Raw genomic sequence first — 20,133 nt, 5'->3', positions numbered from 1 at the left:
CCTTTTTTTATAAGGGTTAATTAAAAAAATATCAGTTATTATTAAACATTTTTTTTCAAGGTAGGTATTATAGATATTAATTTAAATATTATTTTAAACACTCAAAATTTGGTTTTAAAAATAATCTCTCATTTAAAAAATACCTTAAATAATAATAAACTCGCTATTTTGTTATTACTTTTCTATGGTTCATTTTAAGCTATAAAAGCAGATAAAAAAACCTAGCACAGGAGAGTTGCACCATAGCGAGACGCGGCATAGAAGGGACGAGTTTAGATTATATTTAACATCACTATAAAAAAAAAAAACGGTTTGATGTGAATAAATTATATTGTAATTTTTATGTGTAATTTTACAATTTCTTTGCATTTAAATTTCGCTCAAATAATAATGCTTCTTAAATTATTTGCTTAATTGAAAATAAAATAATTTTTTTAAAAATTGCGAATACTTTTAATTTGATGACTGATTTTTTTTTCATAATAAAGCATTTATGAGTAGGATTTTTTTTAAATATTATACATCTACCCTTAATCATTTAGAAATTGAAAAGTTATTGAAATGTAAAAAAAGAAGCCATAAAAATTAAAAATTAGAATCTATAAAAGTGCAAAAAATGAGAAGCCATAGAAATGTAAATATGAAAAAAATTGAGAAGCCACAAAAATGCAAAGAAAAAATCTGAGAAGCCATAAAAATTCAAAGAAAAAAATTGAGAAGCCATAAAAATTAAAAATGAGAAGCTATAAAAATACAAAAAAAGTGAGAAACCATAGAAATGTAAAAATGAAAAATAATTAGAAGCTATCAAAATGCAAAGAAAAAAATTGAAATGCCATAGAAATGCAATGGACACGGTATTTTAAAGTTTAATAATAATAAACGTAACACTGTTATGGAGTCGATTTATTTTATTTTAAGTTATAATAATATCATAAAAACTGGTGAACAGCAAGGTGCGAATAAAACACAATAAGGCGCTGGTGAAAAATCACACGGCACGTACGGCGGATGTAAGTCACCGATGAACTGGTTTACATAGTCGCCGACGTGTCTCGCGGTGCTGAACCCCTTGACCTGTCCTATCTACCGACCGCCGGATAAGACAAACTTGTGTTATCGTCAACACCAATGAGTGCGACGGTGGACAGCCGATAATCACGACCGGATAACGTGCTAATTCACGGTAAATGAATAGTGCGCTATTACGGGCCGTGTCAGCAATAAAATACATGTTAAAATGAACTTTTTTATACATATTTTATACTTTTTTAGAAATGGGGTCTGATAGACCCCCACGCGACTATGAACGTTAAAAATAGGCACGCGCCTGCTAATGGGTTAAAATAAATCCTTCATTAGAACTAAAAAAAATCGAATATGATGACACATATATTTATTAAACAGGTTAATTCAGAATTTGTTCACTAAGAACGCGCTTCTTATATTACCTTGCTATATCCACCGTTGATTCATATTGAACATTATTAAAAAACATCATATTTCTTTTTTTCAAAAAATATTTTATTGATAATAATAATTAGGTAATATATGAATATCACTAACATATAGAATTTATGATAATTGTATTATAAAATTCACCTCATAGCAAAAAAAAAAAATATTAACATTAAGGAGTACTATTTACAGTGTTTTAAGCTACTAGAGCTTAATTTACACTAAAAATTTAAATATTTAGGTTGGTAAATAGAAACCGATATAATTGAGTGCGAAAAACCGGGTGAATTGTTTCTCGTAAAGATGACTTTGTATTACTAGAAATTGACAAGGAGCACAACTGTGAGCTTAGATGATTCAAGCTTTACTGTTCTACAATATTAATTATATTATTATCACGATAATGACAGTAGAAACTAATAATAACATTCAATTTTTAACATAGAAATTCTGTGATTTCGTTATTCTATTTTCCTTTATACATGTGTGGTTCAACACTTAAAAGTAGAAAGTAGAACTTTTTTAACTTATTTTTAACAAAAATATATGTTGTATAATATATGTTATATGTATATATGTTTAACATAAAAATATATGTTGATTATTCATACATAACCTAATAACCAAATATGTATATTTGTTATATTAATTAGAATGATTGTGTTATTATTTAGGCCATGAGCAAAACTCTAATTTCAGATTCGAAATCGGGGCAACAATGGATTTCGAATAATATATTTTGGTTTTTCATGAAAATTCCTTGTAGACCAGTAAATTTATTTATAAATAACAAACAATTTTTCTTTAGTATTGCATCAAGACCTTCAACTTTTATATACGTTTCCCATAAAAGTAATAACTACTTTATAATTTTTATTTTTTCTCCGTAAAAATTACAATTCTAAATTATTAAATATCTATTTCATACTATATTTAAATGCTACAATAAATATTTATTCATATATTATACTTATAAATCATAAAAATTGTAATCAGAATAAAAATAAAGAAATAGGAGATCATGTTGCTTTTGGAATAATACAACAATTAAAATTTAAAAACTATCTACAGATTTGCATTGTAGCGTTTTGTATGATAATGATTTTAATCACCGTCAGATTAAATCTATTCTGGACACAACTATGCCACGATGGGTTTTGTGCTGGGTTTTTTAATCTGAATGAGCAAAAAAAGAATTTTTTTTAACGATAATTTATATAGCTTTTTATTTTAGTGCCGCTCAGAGTAATCGCTTACAGTATCCTTCTAAATGCGACCTTGTTTACGCATTGAGGCATCTGTTATCAACTGAGCAATAGCCTACTTATAAGTAGTTCGTTTAAAATAAAATAAATTTTTAAATAATACATTTTAAAGTTTGTAATTTAATGTTAGCTTTTCTAAAAAATAAACGTATCCAAGCCAAATGCAAATTTGTTGAGAAAGTGTACAAAATGCGTACTTCTTCTAAAACTCAAGTCTTCTTAGTAAAAATCAGTTGATGATTAAAAAGTCGTTAACTTTAAAATTGTCAACAACTTTTTTGTGACAGTATAATTATAGCTATTTTTAGAAAAAAGTTTGTATTCGTATTTTTTACCCTTAAAAAAAAAAAACACCTATGATCTCCCATATTTGTGTTTATGTAAATAAAAGAATTAGAAGAAACATTTTGCTTTACGATGTTTGTAACTAATTTTACTATACCTAAACAAATTAAATTACTCGTGACTGAATATTTCAAGGGCAAAGCGCTAGTATACCCAGTAAATTTATCACTGAGGGGTATGCCATTCGAACTTGAATATCACGGGTAATTTACCCACAACATGCCAATAGGGAAAATAATTATGTGGTCGTCTGACATAAAAAAAAGACCCAGTACTTTAAAATCATCAACAAAAATAAGATGAAGGAATCAATATTGGATGATGGTTTAAACTGTAATTTTTAAATTTGGTTTGCGAACGTTAACATTTATGTTTAAGCGCCCTGGGACAATTTGCATTTGATGCTTCTGTAAAATTTTGTGTCTAGTAAAAAAAAATTTGACTTCAAAAACTTAGAACATACATAAACACAAAAACATAAATTATAAATAATATTATATACATGTTTATCCGAGTTTAATTGGGTTAATGAGGCACCTAAAGACTTGGGAGAGTTCTTTTCCTTGTGCCCTGGAGCAGCTACTTCAGGTAGTCCCTTATGTAGATACATTACTGGATAATATAGAAAATGCTTTGTTCTTAAATTGTAAGTTTAATAATAAAATTAAACATTTTCAAAATGGTAATTTTTTTTTTAAATTTGAAATATATATAGTTAACTCATTTTAACATATTAAATATATTCTAATTATACATCACAAATTAATGTAGACACAAGATAATTTTTTTAAACATTTCAATGAGTTAATTAATTCTTGACCTATAGATTAAATAAAGTGGATATCAGGTAGGCAAAATAATTGATGGTACACCCTTATAAATAATTAATATAAAAAAAAATATATACTTCAAACAGAATTGGATTGTCTTTTTATCATGACAATAATTATAAATATTATAAGATAGATGAAATTTAGAATAAACAGCGATTGTCTTAGTCAGTTCTAAAGTAAATACGCGTAAGTAACAATAAAATATCTACAATATTACAATATTACATTATAGTTGATTATAGTTGACATTAGTACATTACATAGTAATATAAATGGTCATAAACGGTATTGCTCAAGTCTCTCAAATTGCCAAAGGTAGTTTTCCTTGCGAGTAAATCACAAAAATAAAGTTAATGAATTTAAAAATTCACGAATAAATTTTATCTTATATTGATGTAAATTTTAGAAAATTAACTCGAGTTTAAAAGGGTTTGTTATAAAGGTATAATCTAAATTTGTCATCTAGGTTGGCCTCATTGATTTAGGCGCATATTACTAATAACATTCTTCATTTATGAAAATTGTATTTCTCTTAAAGTAAAATTCCAACACTTGTAAATTCAAGAATTTTTCTACAAACGTTTTTCTGTACAATATACATGATAAAATATTTTTAACTATTTTAAGACTTAATGTTTTTAAGAGCTTACAACTTGTATTAAGTTTAATAAAACAATACCACATATGACTATTTGCATTTTCTTACGACTATGTTAGCTACTGGTAAATTATTATTAAAATATTTAACATTATTTTACAATTATAACGTTTAACGAATCACAAGTTGAGCAAAATTACTGAAAATGACACAAACAAAAACAATTAAAGATATGTTTGGTATAGGTACTATTCAATAGCTAACATTATTAACTAGTATACATATATAAACATACAGGGTGTTCTAAAATGAACATAAATATTTTGATATGCTTCTTAAGGTCGAAAAGAAAAATTTTCTATTCAGAGTCAGATTAAGACTATATGGGCCCCGGTGTGTTATATCAAGATGGATAACAATGGGAGTTTCCCCATATGGAAAATGAAAAAAAAAACGAGCAAAAAATAACCAAAACAATTGTATTCCACTAATAATGACATGATAATAAAATTTGAGATAGGCCCCTTAAGCTCGCGGGCCTTGGAATGTTCGCCACCCTTATTTCGGGCCTGTTTCTATCATGTTTTTGATGTTCAAAGACAAACATGAATGTTATATCGTTAAATTTGGTTAAAATATCAAAATAACACCTTAATATTATTAATGGAACGAAATTTCTACTGTGACTGTGCCACATTCATTATTTAAACCTTTAGTATTTTGTTAGACTTAAAGGTTTGTGGCAAATAACTTTTGTTTAATTTCGACCTCAGGATCAATACCTAAAATATATTTATTTCATTTCAAGATACCCTGTATACATAATTATTTTGATTTACTTATACAATACATACAGTTTTAATAAGTACACAAATTAAATGACGAATAAATTAATAATTAGTTAAAGACAATGAAAATAGAATTTCTTAATAGATAAAGAAGAGTAAAAAAAAATTAAAAATTACATGAATACATAATAAATTTATTAAATTATATGATAAAAATCATTTTTCTGAACTCTTTAAAAACAAAAGTCTTTTACGAACCTTCTAATTTTAGTTTTATTAGTAAAAAAATGAACAAGAAAAACAAAGATGTTCATAATCAAGGAAAAGCCAAAAAAATATTGTGGTTTCAGTTATAAGAAGTCTTTTTTATTGTTTTCGATTGCATTAGTGTTTTTTATTTATATCAAATTTAGGTTTCGTTTATATTTGGGAGTTAAATAATATTTCAGTCTTTTAATTATGATTTGATATTAATTAATTATTTCTAAGAGGCTTTGATTATAATATGATTTTTTTGGATTAAGTTTTTGTCCTTGACTAGAAACACTTCAAATATTATGTCTGTTTAGATATGTAGACGTCATTTCAATAAAATATAAAATGATCAATAATTATTTACATTTTATCAAAAAAAAAATTAAATTAATTTATTCAAAGTATTTAAAAAAGTCACCCGACTAAAATTTAAATGATGTTCCAATAAGAATTCTATTTATTATAAATATTTTACTTGATTATACTATAGACGAGTTGTCTATAGACGATAATAAAAATAAATAAAGACATTTATGGTTCAAAGGGTTCATTGTTTTGAAATCATTAAAAATACAATATAATATAAATATTTATAATTATACATAAAAATAAATTCCCATTCTTACAGCAGTACTTGAAAATTACTAGAACTACTCACCTTTTTATTATTTAAATTATTATAATTCCTTATAATAAATAATTAATGATCACGATAACTTCAAATATGTTTTGATTCCGCTAACTCTGGCAAAAAGAGAATAATACCGTTTTCTTGTGAAAATTGGTAAAGACAACAGTATAATTAACGTTAAGTTCTTTGTTAAGGAAAACATATTTCCTGGAATTCTATCAATTTCATTTATTTCCACCGAAAAATTGATACTGTAATATAATAGTATTATGATGAACAAGGACTAAATATTTAAATTAGGTGCAGGTAATAAAGCCTAGCATGTATTAGGTCTTATACAAGCTAATACTTATTACCCGAATCTAACTTATTAATTATTAACAAATAAATAATCCATAATTAATTATTTTTTATTAATAATACATACTGGGTTCTGTAACGTTGAAAGTTGTTTTACTACACCAGAACCTAATTGTTGTAAAATACCAGTGCCTGAACCCTGCGAACATGTGCTTTGTCTTCTCGAACGAATGCTATTCATACTTGAACTAAGAAGATACGGTACACTGCTACTGGTATTTGGCATACTTCCACCCTAGAAATACAAGGTATAAAAAAATACAATTAATAGTCATATTATTTACGCTTTTGATTATATTGCAATTAGATTTTTTTTAACTTTTACAAACACAATCTATTGTATGTATATTTTCCAAGTATTGCGGAGCATATTTTTCTATTTATTAAATAAAATTATTGTTAACAGTTTTTTTTTACTATTTTGTTAATTTGGATAATGTGGAGCGTTTTTATCACACACAATACTTCGATTTTTGTTGTAATCGAAATTAAATAACATAAAAAAAAATTACTTTAACTATTTTTATTGAAACATAATCTCTATTAAATGTTTTAAAAACCATTCTGAAGAAATAACATAATATAATACCAATGTACTTATAATAATTTTATTTTCTTATTTCCGTTTTTTTTATTAAATTAAACTGACTCCCTACTCATTTATTTTTTATCTTGTACACGCACAGTAACAGTATAATAACCCAATATGTTATTAAATATTATGTTTGACAACATAGACTAAACGTACTGTTAAAGTGTAGGGTCTATTGCCCCTTGTCAATTATTTTCCCTTGGGTGTTATTAAAACCTTTATGAGTTTAACATGCATAATTTAATCTTACGATATGTAAATAATATTTTGTATAAATTAACAACAGATAGTTTCTATTTTAATTTTGTTATACAACTATGAATATACTTTTTTTATATACAAAATCAGTCACTCATCTCATATAAAAAACGATTAAGTGGCTATTTGTTGAGTACATTAAAGAAGTCTGAATGTTTTTTTCCTTTTTATGTATTCAAATATCCAAAATATATGAGCTGCATAATGTATACAGTTTTCTCTGGATAAATATTTAGGTATGATTTGTTAAACTGAAGTAGTTACAAATTTATTGTGTTTATTGTTTTAAAATAACTGTCTAAAAACATCATTACTTGACAATATTGAATATAACTTTTTTTTATACGAAAAAAATCGAACTTGTAAAATTATTTATAACGTTTTCAAACTAATATTTTAAAGTATTTATTATAGTAGTAATAAATATATTACTACTAAATATATTACGTTATATTGTTTCTTATATTTTAGATGAACTAATTTTGAACATTTTTCTCTCATCTATCTTCTGTATAGACGTTTCCTAATTTTATTTTGCTCTCAATGACACATACCTACTTTTCTTTATAATATATTGGGTTTCATATCCTTCTTATTGGATGAACTTATTTTTTCTTTAAATATGTCCAATGTAACTTAATATTCAGTATTATGTGTAATACGTAATGCTGTGCAGGTATATTCTTGACAATTCTAATGTTATTATAGAGGTATTGAAATTTCTATTTTTGTTAATGTAAGCAATGCTACAATGTAATATTGTGACTTATACATGTATATTAGAACGGTGCTTTTTTAAAAAAATATTTTTGATTCAACAAATTGATAAAAAACAATAAAATATTTCATATATGAATGACTAAAATAAACGATTTGGAAACTATAACGTGTTTAAATAAATATATAGTTTTATTATTTATATTTGGTTAATTTTAGTTATACAAGTTAATTGTTACAAACAATGAGAACAATAGAAACCTACTAAATATATTATGTGTTAACGCTACCAAACTATTTCTGTAAAAAACAATGATTTTTCTATCAAAATGTTTTTGTATAAGCCGTTTAACTGTAAAAAATGGTCCAGATCTTCGAAATATTAAAATAAATTGATTTAGTTAAATTTAGAAACATCCTGAATATTTTGTCGTTTACTCTCCTGACATTTTTTTCTTCCTTATTTGATGTAGTATAAAATGAATATTGTGTAGTTTATTACAAAAATATACTTTTAAGTAACATAATCTGTTGATATAGTTTTGCAGAGAATTCTAAAAAAAGATTTCCTAAAAAACTCGATTTCAATATTATTGTTGGTGAAACGTATAAAATATTTCGATCACCTAGATATTTGATACAGAGAATATATATTATACAAGTTATGCGTTTATAATATACCCCTCAATTACTCACAAAATAAAAACGGTATTGAAAAAAATGATTTGGTTTTTTCGAGTAACTTATATTTCTTGATTTATTTATTTACAACTTTATTTTCTTTATCAATTCATTCCTTATGACTTACAAGGATGTCAATTTTATATTTTTAAATAACTCATACATATCTAACTAGGTTATAAAAAATTTAAATGATAAAATTAAGGAGATGGCTAGTTGAAAACAACTTTTGAACCATTAATTCGAAAATTATTAACATTTTAAAAACTAATTATTTTTGTTTTACTTGATTTAAAAATACAACTCCCCTTAAAATTACTTTTCTCTAAATTTAAGCATTAATAATAATAATCTTTGAGTTAGTAGAACATAACACAAATATAAATTCACAAGAAACAATTTTTCAAAATTTGTTATTCCTTAAATATTGTTTAACATTAGTTACATATACGTGTTTGTACGAGAGAATTTTTGGGTATGTATGTTTTTTATTATATAAGACGATTAAAAATAATCATTTGTGAAACAATTTTTATCAACCACACAAAAAACTAATTATAATTAGTTAAAAATAAATAAAAAATTTCCAATAACTTATCTTTTATATGTAAATGACTCCTGAAGTTAAAAAAATTTTGTGTAAAATTTTCAATATTCGATTTTATATTTTTACTGTAAATTTCTATACTTATTAAAAAAATGTATGGATCATTATAATTTTCTTTATAAATACTTAATATATAGGCCATTTTTATGAGACATATTTTTTTTAGAACAAACCATTTTCATTTATACAAATGAGGGAATCAAAACTTAAAAAATACGAATATAAAAAATATATGCTTTTAAAAAAAAAACTATACATTAAGATTATTGTAATAAAATAATAAGATTAAATCTTTTATAATTTCTCCGTAAAATTACAATGCTAATTATTGAATAAGATTGCTAATTATATATAAATTATTGAAAAATCAATTCCATTATAAATATAATATCAAGTATTTTAATATTTATTCATGTTTATACTTATAAATCATAAAACTTTTGCCTTGGATATAAATATGAAAATAGGAGTTCATGTTGTTCTTAAAATAATTCAATAAATCATTCTAAAAATTATTTAAAATTTACAGATTAAAATTGAATATTATATTATTTTCTTGAATATAAAAATTAACTTTTTATAGAAAATATAAATAATATAAAATAATTAACTTTTCAAATCGTTCAATTTATCTTTTAAAATATAAAGTTCACTTTTATAATTATGAATAAACTTTTTTAATTAATGTTGAATTAAAAAAAAATAAAGCTAACTTTTTGATTATTAAAGTTAATTTTTTAAATATTAAATTTAATATAGACTATATTATTGTATTTTCCAATTTTGTAATATTTTTTTTTATAACGAACATTGAAGGTTTTTAAAATTTTTAAAAATGGTTTTATTTGTATTCAACATTACTATCAAATTGCGCGCAATTTCCACTGTTGGGAGCATATAGATTTTACTCCTCAAAATGTGAAGTTATTTGGAATATTAATAAATAAGATTGTAATTTTTAATAACAATTTTTAGCTTCGATGCGAAGCTGAGAAGGTATTAATTTTATTATGATGTGATTGTTTTTGTGTCTGTTCAACTTTTTCTCAGCTCTCACCGAACCGATTTCTTTCAATGATACGTCAAAAGATCACAAATCGTATCAAGTCGAATACATTATCCTGAAAAATTGAAAAAATTTCCCTCGTTCCCCGTAAATGGGGGAAATTAAAAAGAACCACAAATTTAAAATACGCTATATTTTGAAATTTTTTCAATTTTTTTTACTTAATATTGTCATAACTTTTTCAAAAAAGACCAGCATGAATTTTTTTTATAGATGCATGATGTTTTTACCTATCATTTAATATATATTTTTTCTGACCCTTTACCTGTCCATGAGGGGATTTAAAATGACAACTTTTTCACAAAATATTAATTTTTTCAACTTAAATTTTGAAAATGTTACGGAAATACTGATACTTTTATATATACCTTATATTAAAGCTTATGTAATATACTTTATTATGGAAAAAAAAAAATTTCGAACTTTGTTTTGTCTTCATGGTGAAAATTACTACCGTATGCTACTTTTGTGTTAAAATTCTCGATTTTATATTTTACATTTTCAACTTTATATTTTTTTATGAGAAATAATATTTATATACTTTTATCATTCGACATACTTTTTTTAAATCGGACCATTGCCCTTTATACAGGTAGGTTTAAAACTTAAAAATACATATAGAAAAAATAACTTTTTAGCTTAATTTTTGAATGTGTTCCGGAAATACTGACATTTTTCATATATATTTATATATTAAATTAAAGCTTATGTAATATAATTTAATATGAAAAAAAATAATTTCCGACTTTATTTTGTTTTCATGGTGAAAACAAACATTAAAGTTAATAAAAAAAATATGATTTTTGTAAAAAAAATTTAATTTTTATATTTTAACTGTATAAAGCTATAACTTTTTGAAAAATATTCTTCTTTTATGCAACATTTTTTTATCGGACCCTTTACCTTTATATATTATAAATATATATATATATTCATATATTACACTTATAAATCATAAAACTTGTAATCAGGATATAAATAAGGAAATAGGAGATCATGTAGCTTTTGGAATAATTCACCAATTTTTTAAAATTAAGCATCAGTCATATCTTAAAAAACTTTTTCAAATCCATCTGATGAAACAAGAACCTTTCTAGTTGTAAAGTAATGTATGTTCGAGAGATACTCCCAAACCGAACTTCGAACATATGTTATTTTAAAGTTTATGTCACATGCTATAAATTAAAAAAATTTATTCGTCACTACTTGACTTTTATATGTAAATGGCCTCCAATATAAAAAAAATATTATACGTGTTGTTATAATTTTTAATAAAAATTTTTTTTTTTGTTATTTATTTTAAGTACAATAGTTCTATAATTGGGGTTGGGTGGGAATTACCCAAATTAACCAAGAGGATTAAATTGTATGATGGCATCATACAAAAAAAAATAAAAATAAACTAAGAAAAAGATTTAAGTGTTATAAATATTCTGCAGCATAATATGACAATCAAAATGATAGGGCTCAAAAAAAAAATGTTCTACCTACGATCAAATTGCTGATTCTATTGATAGACACTTTTATCCATTCGATTTCTCTTTATTTTATTGCGGAAGTTATAAATATTTTGAAATATAAAGCGTAGATGAAATATGGATAATATTAAATTTATCTATACACATTATTCTGCCTCAATCTTCCTCCATTATATATTTTTAAATGTTATAACCTCTGAAGTACTATTTTAAAAATAATTTTTGACTATTCATTTTCTTAATTAGATCATTTTTAATTTTCCCAGATAGAAATTTTAAAAAAGTAATGTTATAAATATAAGTTTGTAAAATTACTAAATACAAAAATAATAAATATCATTTTGATACTAAATTTAATTGCAATAATAAATATTCATTTATGTATTATACTTATAAATAATAAAACTTAAACTTCATATTACATTTTTTCTGGACGACAAATTAATAAAGTCATTACGTTAATAAATCAGTAAGTTAAAAATATGAATCTATCCAAGCAGTATATTTTCTATTTTATTTCATGATATTATTGGAAAATTCATTATCCTAACATATTTTCTTGACAAATGTATGATCTATACGTATTATATTTATGCTTAAATATATTGTCAATAATCTATTATTAATAAATTATTCTTAATCAATTAAGTTAATACTCACTATCATGCTCCGTGCAAGCTGTTATCCGTATAAGTGGCATTAGAAAAACAAAAAATAATAATTACGATATTTAATTAATTTTTAGAATACTTATTATCAAAAGTAAAGCCTAAAGATTATTTGTAGGTAATAAATTGTTAGAATGGCGGTTCGCATAGGTAAATAAATACTGAACAGACATTAATTCCTTAATTATTTTAATTACGTGTAACTTTTTTATTAATAGGCAATAATATTTTAATTTAATTCATTTAGTTACTAGTACTTGATTTAAAATTATAAATATTTTCATTAAGATCTAATTAAAACTACTATAATAACAAAAAAATGTGTTTAGTGTAGAAATTCATTATAAAAAGAACTAGGGCCATTTCAATTACTTATCAAATAAATATATTTCTTTTATTTATCAAATAAATGTTTATATTTCACTTTGTGTAGAATTAAGATTAAAAAATTTCAGAAAGTGTAAAGTACAAACAAAATTGTTAGATTCAATTTTTGTACCATAACAATCATTTGTTTTCAATATAAAAAACTTATAACGCTGCAAGTTTTTTCTTTTTTAAATAATAAATGCAATACATGTTAATGTATAAAATTAGTTAAATAATAAGTATAAAATATGAAGACTATTTTACTAAGTTCAGAAATAATGTGCGATAAATTAAATTATATAATATTTTTTCTCAAGAGCACAATGAAAAAGTTTTTCAAAACATAGCTTCTTGGGGTATTTTTAAAACTTAAATAATATTTAATTATGAAGCTAATATTACATAAAAAATTCAATGATAAATCAATTAGAACTTCTTTGAAATTGTTTAATTTAATTTTTAAATATCTTGAAATATAGAAAAATTTTCGTGGATAAAATTATAACTATTAAAAATAAGTAATACATTTGAATAAATTTCAAAATTATGATTTTTTCACCATTAACATTATACAGGAAAGAAGTGAGAGTCTTTTAAGTATAAATTTACTAAATTTTTGCTGAATAATATCAATAAAATTACATTTGTTTTTTTATTATACAAATTTTATTTTTTTCATTAATTTTATGTAGTAGTAAAAAAAATTGTTTTGTATATGAGTTATATTTTTTTCATATTAACTCAACATTAACTAAGAATAATATGAAAATACTTTGTGAAAAAATAAAAGTAAATATTATTTTTTTCAATGTTTACGAATCAAAATGAGTAAGCATTATTGGATTGTGATATAAATTCCGAATAGTATATTATTCAATGTGAATCGAAATTTCCATATTTACTTAATTTGATTGTTTTATGCATAAAAAAACTAAAATTAACAATTGATATGTGAAAAATTTACATAATACATTGATATTTTTATATGATCACCAAGTTGAAGATATAAAAATTCATAAAAATTAAGTGAAAGGTGTCAAATTTATAAAAAATTATATTTTTTAATGTTAAATAAAATAAAAATCATCCTATAAAGTGTTTAATTATACGGATTCGTAACCCTTTTTTAATTTTATGCTTTATAATCCCTTTCTAAAGTAATATTTTTTATCAAAACAAAAATTCTGAATTTTTTACTGACAAAATATTGAAATTAATTTTGATTATACGGAATGATTTTTAAAGAATGATACCACAATTTTTTCTTTAATATAATTAAATAATGTTTTTTTTATAAAAAATGTATAGATTAAAATTTAATTAATTTTCATGTATCGTCGAATAAATTAAGTTAATCGCAAGTGAATGTTATTTATAAGGGTAGATTATAAGAGTGACTTTCGAAAGTTACATAGAAATTAATTTTTATTTTTACTATGAAATGAAGAAAAGTATAAATTAAGTGTTGATTGGTGGACAATCATTTATATAATATTACTTTTTGATATATTAACATTTAAAGATTCAAAAAAAGGAAAGTGAGGAGCGGGATAGAGTTACATTATAAAATACAAAATTACATTAACTCAAAAAATAATAAAAATATATTCTCATTTAACTTTTGAAAATTACCTTTAAAATCTATTTTTAGGAATATATTTTTCTTACAACTAACTTTACCTTAACAATAAATTATAAAAATTTAATTTATACATTTTCATAATAAAATCATTATTTTAAGAAAAAAATGGTAGGTATCATCTTTAAAAAACCACACTGTATATGTAATATTTTTATTTACTTAAATTTGAAGGTAAATATTAATAAAACCCATTCAAATAATAATAATAATTTCTAAATTTGTTTTACTTAATATGTTATAAATTATTCAAAATAATCTAAAATATAGTAATTCAATTAAAAGAATGTATGAAAAAATATTTTTATTTTATTATAATTATCGCGAGTGCAAAAAAATTCAGCCAAAAAGCAATGCGCTGAGTAAAAAAAAAGAACAATATTATACGTACAGAGTATACGTGTCGGTCAATTCTAGCTAACAAAAAAAGCCAACAGTATAGTAAGATGGAACAAATACAAATAGTAACGCATAAAAATAGAAATATTCTTATATCCAGAAAGTAGCAGTAAGTCAAAATAAAAACTATAAAATATACCATTTTCGATATATCATTAAAATATTTTATTATGTATGTAATTTGTATCCATATAATAAAATGGCTGACGGTGATATTGTGCGAATTAAAGCTGTTAAAAATAAAATACAATACACATAAAAATCATTACTACTTAGGTTATACAGGGTGATTTTTTTATCATAACCCACTCAATTACTTGCATAATAATAATAATTTAAACATTTTTTTTTATTATTATCTTTAGTTACACATTATTCTTGAATTTTTAACTATGTAATACTTTTTAAGTTCATCCCTTATGCCTTGGAAGGGGGTCAACTTTGTTTTTTTAAATGGTAACACATATTTTTAATTTAATAAAATGTTTGAGTTTTTAATTTAATAGTAAATGGCATTTGAATTTTTAATATAACTTTATTAGCTTATTAGATATAAACATTTAAAGTTTCAAAATTTTGAGTTAATATACATGTATAATACACATGGGATTGTAAATACAGGTAGCTAATTGGATTTTTATGACATTGCTGTCTCAGTCACGGATTGTTTATTATCAATTATGATTATCAATAGATATACTTTCTGTATTGCCAGTTAGTGTATTTATAAACTCATAACAATGTACCTTACTACCATTGATAATAACAATGCTGTGTACCTGCTAATATCGATGTCATAAAAAATCAATTAGCTACCTATATTTGTAATCCCTTGTGTATTATACCTGTATATTAATTCAAAAATTTGAAACTTTAAATGATTATATCTAATAAACGAATTAAGTTATATTAAAAATTCAAATGCCATTTACTATTAAATTAAAAACTCAAACATTTTATTAAATTAAAAATATATGTTACCATTTAAAAAAACAAAGTTGACCCCCTTACAAGGCATAAGGGATGAACTTAAAAAGTATTACATAGTTAAAAATTCAAGAATAATATGTAACTAAAGATAATAATAAAAAAAAAATGTTTAAATTATTATTATTATGCAAGTAATTGAGTGGGTTATGATAAAAAAATCACCCTGTATAGTTAAAAGCAATATGACCCAAAATAAGGGTTTTGGGAGAGAAATTAACTATCTCTTTTTTTACAATATATGATATAGAACATTTGTTTTAAATTCTCTAGTTTTGACTATAATATTGATATTACATTTAATATAATAAACAAATTTTGTATAAAGAAAATTGGAGGTAAAATAAAAATACATATTATATAAAACGTCATGCATTGAAAAAATCAAATATTTATAAATATCTATTTCGTTAAAAGTATATATAGCATTTTTGATTTTTTCAATTTTTTATAAAATACAAATACATTGTGCCTGACCATTGTACCATTGTCATTTATTGTAAACTCATTACATTATGAGAACCGCCAGCCATTCGTTTGATGTTCCCAATATATTGTTGACAAGTTTATGAAAAAAAGTTAAAACAAACACATTTTGTTTTAGATTATTTCCGATGGATATAGCTATATCTCTATACTCAAAGCTCCCTTGTAGATTGACATGAATAAGCCTAAGAAACAACAATGAGAAAACCTACTAAAACATTACATCTGGACCTTATATACTTAGCTACCTTATAACGGAGTTTCGTCAATACAAAAGCAATTATTGGTTTTTTTAAGTTTACAGTACATCTTTCAGATGTAATATTGACTATAGCTTTATCCATTGAAAATGATCTGAGCATTTAATTTTTGTCGTATCATTTTATTCATGCCAAAAAAACTTGACTAATGTTGTAAATTTTACGTAAAAAGAATAAAAAAGAAAGAAAAATCAAGAAAAACCACATTTAAACTGACAACGGACACCGATATAATATGCAGCACTCGGATTTCTTTTTTATTTGTTATCACTTACATACGTCGATGATGGTACCGACATTGTGGACCCATTGCGACTAACCGATCTGATGTATTGATAGCCCTGTGCAAAAAATTACTTTAAATGCCCCTGGTGGTTATAGTGCACATACTTTGCAGCAAAATGCGTGACAAGTTTAAATTAAATTGTGTTTATTTGAATTAAATGGCGTCTCATTCAAATGTGTATTTCATTTTTTTTTAATCAATTTAACTCGCAGCGTTACCAGTTCATTGCCTCGAATATTTATAGAAATAACTTTTCCATTCCTGTTTACTCACAATCTCAAGCGTACATCAATACAACATGACCAATTGATTTAATCCATTTATAAAGCAATAGTATTAATTGAAAATTATAAATAAATGTCGAACAAATTAACTTTACCGATGGTGGAGATAAGTTTATTGTAGAGCCTCGACGTTCCACGTTGGAATGTCTACGAATTGGTAGTCCAGTACCACATGGTGTACTTCCTGGTGATGAAGCACACGATGGAGCTACTCGAATTTTGGGTGTGTTTAACATGTTATCGGACAGACGACGGTTTGGAAATGAGCTTACTACACGTAAAAAATTACTATCTGACCCAGAAGGTGATCCACCGAACCACCAACTACCTATAAAATGTATTACAAAAAATTATTAATAATTAGCCATACGAGAGGTATTAATTATTAATATTTTTTAGAAACTAAAATGTTATAGATGTACTAACAAACGTTCATAAATAAGACACATTTTTTGCTTTGTTTACCTGCTGAATTTTTCCGAACCATATCTTCAGCGCTTGATGTTTTGCGTTGTTCAATTTTCAAGTTTGGTATATTGAAATTTTGGGCATGCATATTATCAGAACTGTACAAATGTCTTAAAGGACGGTGTCTATCAGGACTTTGCATTGAGATCGTATCCAACTTAAGTTTATTTCTTTGGTTTCTAAATTAAATGAAATATTTAAAATGCTAGTTTAATTTGTAATTGACTATACATCTTTTTATAATATACCTGTCAATATGATCTAACATGTCTTGCAAGAGCTCTATTAATGTCTGAAATTGCTCTAAATTTAAACCAGGATTCATTGTATGGGGAATTAATGTTGGCATAATTTTCGTTGCTATTAAAGTCACGGATAGCCCATACTTTTTGTCTCTCAAAATCATGCTATAAATTACTAAAATATAAAAAAGTTTATGTATTATAATAAAAAAATGTATTGTTTCTACGAGTAATAAAAATTGTTTAAATTTATTCAAGTGTAAATATGCCTTTTTAGGTTAAAAACTACTTTATGTGAACCTAACGCAATGCGCCTGACCCAGTTATAAAAATGCTAGAGTAATATTTACACAAAACAATTTTAGTAAACTTTTACTAGGCTCTACTAGCTTAGAACACTGTAAACAAATGCCCTTAATGTTAATCTATTTCAAAATGGGAGAACTTCAAAATTTAATTTTTATTACTAACTGCTTGACTTATCCTCGAAATTATTAGATAATTTCTGTATGTGAAAAAACGTAAAATTCTATCAAAATTTGATGTTGTATTGTAAATAAAAGAAAAATTATGAAAATTGTTATTTCTTTTTAAATACATGGTCTTATAGGCAGAAACGTTATTTTAGAGTTGCAGGGCTAGCAGTCGTTCATTCTGAATTTTTAATGACTCATAAAAATGATGAATTTTTCAGGCATAAGCCAACAACAAGGAATAGTTTCAACAAAAACCTTACTGTAAAAAAGGGCTAAATTTAAAATTCTTTTCCTCCTAAAAAAATCCATCTATCAAAGTAATGACATCTACATTGTAGCTAAGTTTGCTCTTTCATTAATTAAAAATAAAGTGCAATCCTACTTTATATATTGCTTCTATATTTGTACTGTTTAACACTTTTATAAAGTTAGGTTTTTGTTGAGAATAATATGTTAAAAGAAGTAAACAACATTAGAGTTTTGTAATTGTAAAAAATATAACCAAACAATTTATTTGTTTGTAATTTTGCTTTTTTTTTAACAAATAAAGATTATAACTAGATAAGCTAAAGCAAAATTACAAAAAACAATTACTTTGTACATACGTATCTTTGTAACTGAATGAATCATTATTAGAATAAAAAGTTTTAAATTACATTTTGTCAAATTTTAGTACTAAAAATAAACTTTTTAAAATATGTATTACTTATATACATTTATTATACGTTTTTAAAACAAAAAAAATACTTTCTCAGCTTCGCATTAAAGCTAAAAAAATTATTTTATTTTATTTTATTTTCTTACAAAAAAATCAACTTATATAAATGTATCTAGAATGTAATAATTTATTACACACTAAGTTGGCTAAAAAATAATTATAATAATTAAAGTTATTTCAATAAAAATGCAATTAAAAATTAAGCCTAAAAGGAGAATTTATGCCTTCGTTAAAAAGTCATCCTTAAATTTTCATTTTATAAAGATTTTACCTACATGGGTAATTAATAAAAACAATGAAAATAATTATTATTTTACAAAAACAAAAGGTAATTTTTCTTCATTAGGAATCTTTTATACCTCAGTGTGTCAAGTTGATCGCAAAAGCTTAACAACGTTATTCATTACACAGAAAATGTCGCGGGTATTAGCTTTTTACATCAGCTATCAGATGAATCAGCGGAACAGCAAAGTCAAGGTATGGCAAGGTACCATTGCAAAGGATAAGCTAATGCCAAAGGGTAACATAGTTCTTTGAAATACATTATATTCCTTTAATATTATTTTTAATGTAATTTTAATAAAAAATGAATTTTAAATAAATTTTTTATTATTTGAAACCAAAGAAATTTTTAGGATTATAAAATAGAATATAAATATATAAAAGATATTTTCTGATATTTAGGTCTGAAATTTGACTAAAATAACTTGAAGATTATTAATTAAAAAAGATGTTAAATGTACTGAAGTGTTTATATGTATACGTTTCGATTATAAACAATATATTGTGACATTCGTAAGCAAAATGTTTATTTTATTGGACAAAATACTGATGTTACGTACCCTGATTTTTGTAGTCGAACTGAATAATCTAAATATTTAATCAAACTTAATAGATTTTAATCATTTTCAGGCGAATT

At 23.8% G+C, this 20,133-nt stretch overlaps 1 protein-coding gene and 1 long non-coding RNA gene across 5 annotated transcripts in view; one reads left to right on the top strand and one right to left on the bottom strand.

Moving 5' to 3' along the window:
• Nucleotides 1–2,452: 2,452 nt before the first annotated feature.
• The window catches only part of LOC126903795 (SCY1-like protein 2), an 82,675-nt gene continuing 64,994 nt past the window's right edge, over nucleotides 2,453–20,133 (bottom strand). Inside the window, exons 12-18 of one of the 4 annotated variants that reach the window (XM_050682280.1) lie at nucleotides 18,027–18,195; nucleotides 17,776–17,957; nucleotides 17,406–17,638; nucleotides 17,016–17,081; nucleotides 12,593–12,610; nucleotides 6,601–6,768; nucleotides 2,453–6,424 (exon numbers count right to left, since the gene is read on the bottom strand). In XM_050682280.1, coding sequence (XP_050538237.1) covers nucleotides 6,398–6,424; nucleotides 6,601–6,768; nucleotides 12,593–12,610; nucleotides 17,016–17,081; nucleotides 17,406–17,638; nucleotides 17,776–17,957; nucleotides 18,027–18,195 — 863 coding nt within the window. In that variant the 3' untranslated portion in view covers nucleotides 2,453–6,397. Of the gene's footprint in view, nucleotides 6,425–6,600; nucleotides 6,769–12,592; nucleotides 12,611–16,133; nucleotides 17,082–17,405; nucleotides 17,639–17,775; nucleotides 17,958–18,026; nucleotides 18,196–20,133 lie in introns of those variants that run through there. The other 3 variants (XM_050682281.1, XM_050682282.1, XM_050682283.1) reach the window with 3 other exon arrangements.
• LOC126903797 (uncharacterized) lies at nucleotides 6,652–20,018 on the top strand. Its single transcript, XR_007703605.1, has 3 exons — nucleotides 6,652–6,781; nucleotides 19,561–19,734; nucleotides 19,899–20,018. It is a non-coding gene; the product is annotated as an uncharacterized LOC126903797 (long non-coding RNA).

Source organism: Daktulosphaira vitifoliae, unplaced genomic scaffold (assembly GCF_025091365.1).
Source record: "Daktulosphaira vitifoliae isolate Bord-2020 unplaced genomic scaffold, ASM2509136v1 Scaffold_4, whole genome shotgun sequence".
Taxonomy (NCBI): domain Eukaryota; kingdom Metazoa; phylum Arthropoda; class Insecta; order Hemiptera; family Phylloxeridae; genus Daktulosphaira; species Daktulosphaira vitifoliae.
Note: the sequence above shows the minus strand (reverse complement) of the source record. Positions and strands in the feature narration are given on the sequence as shown.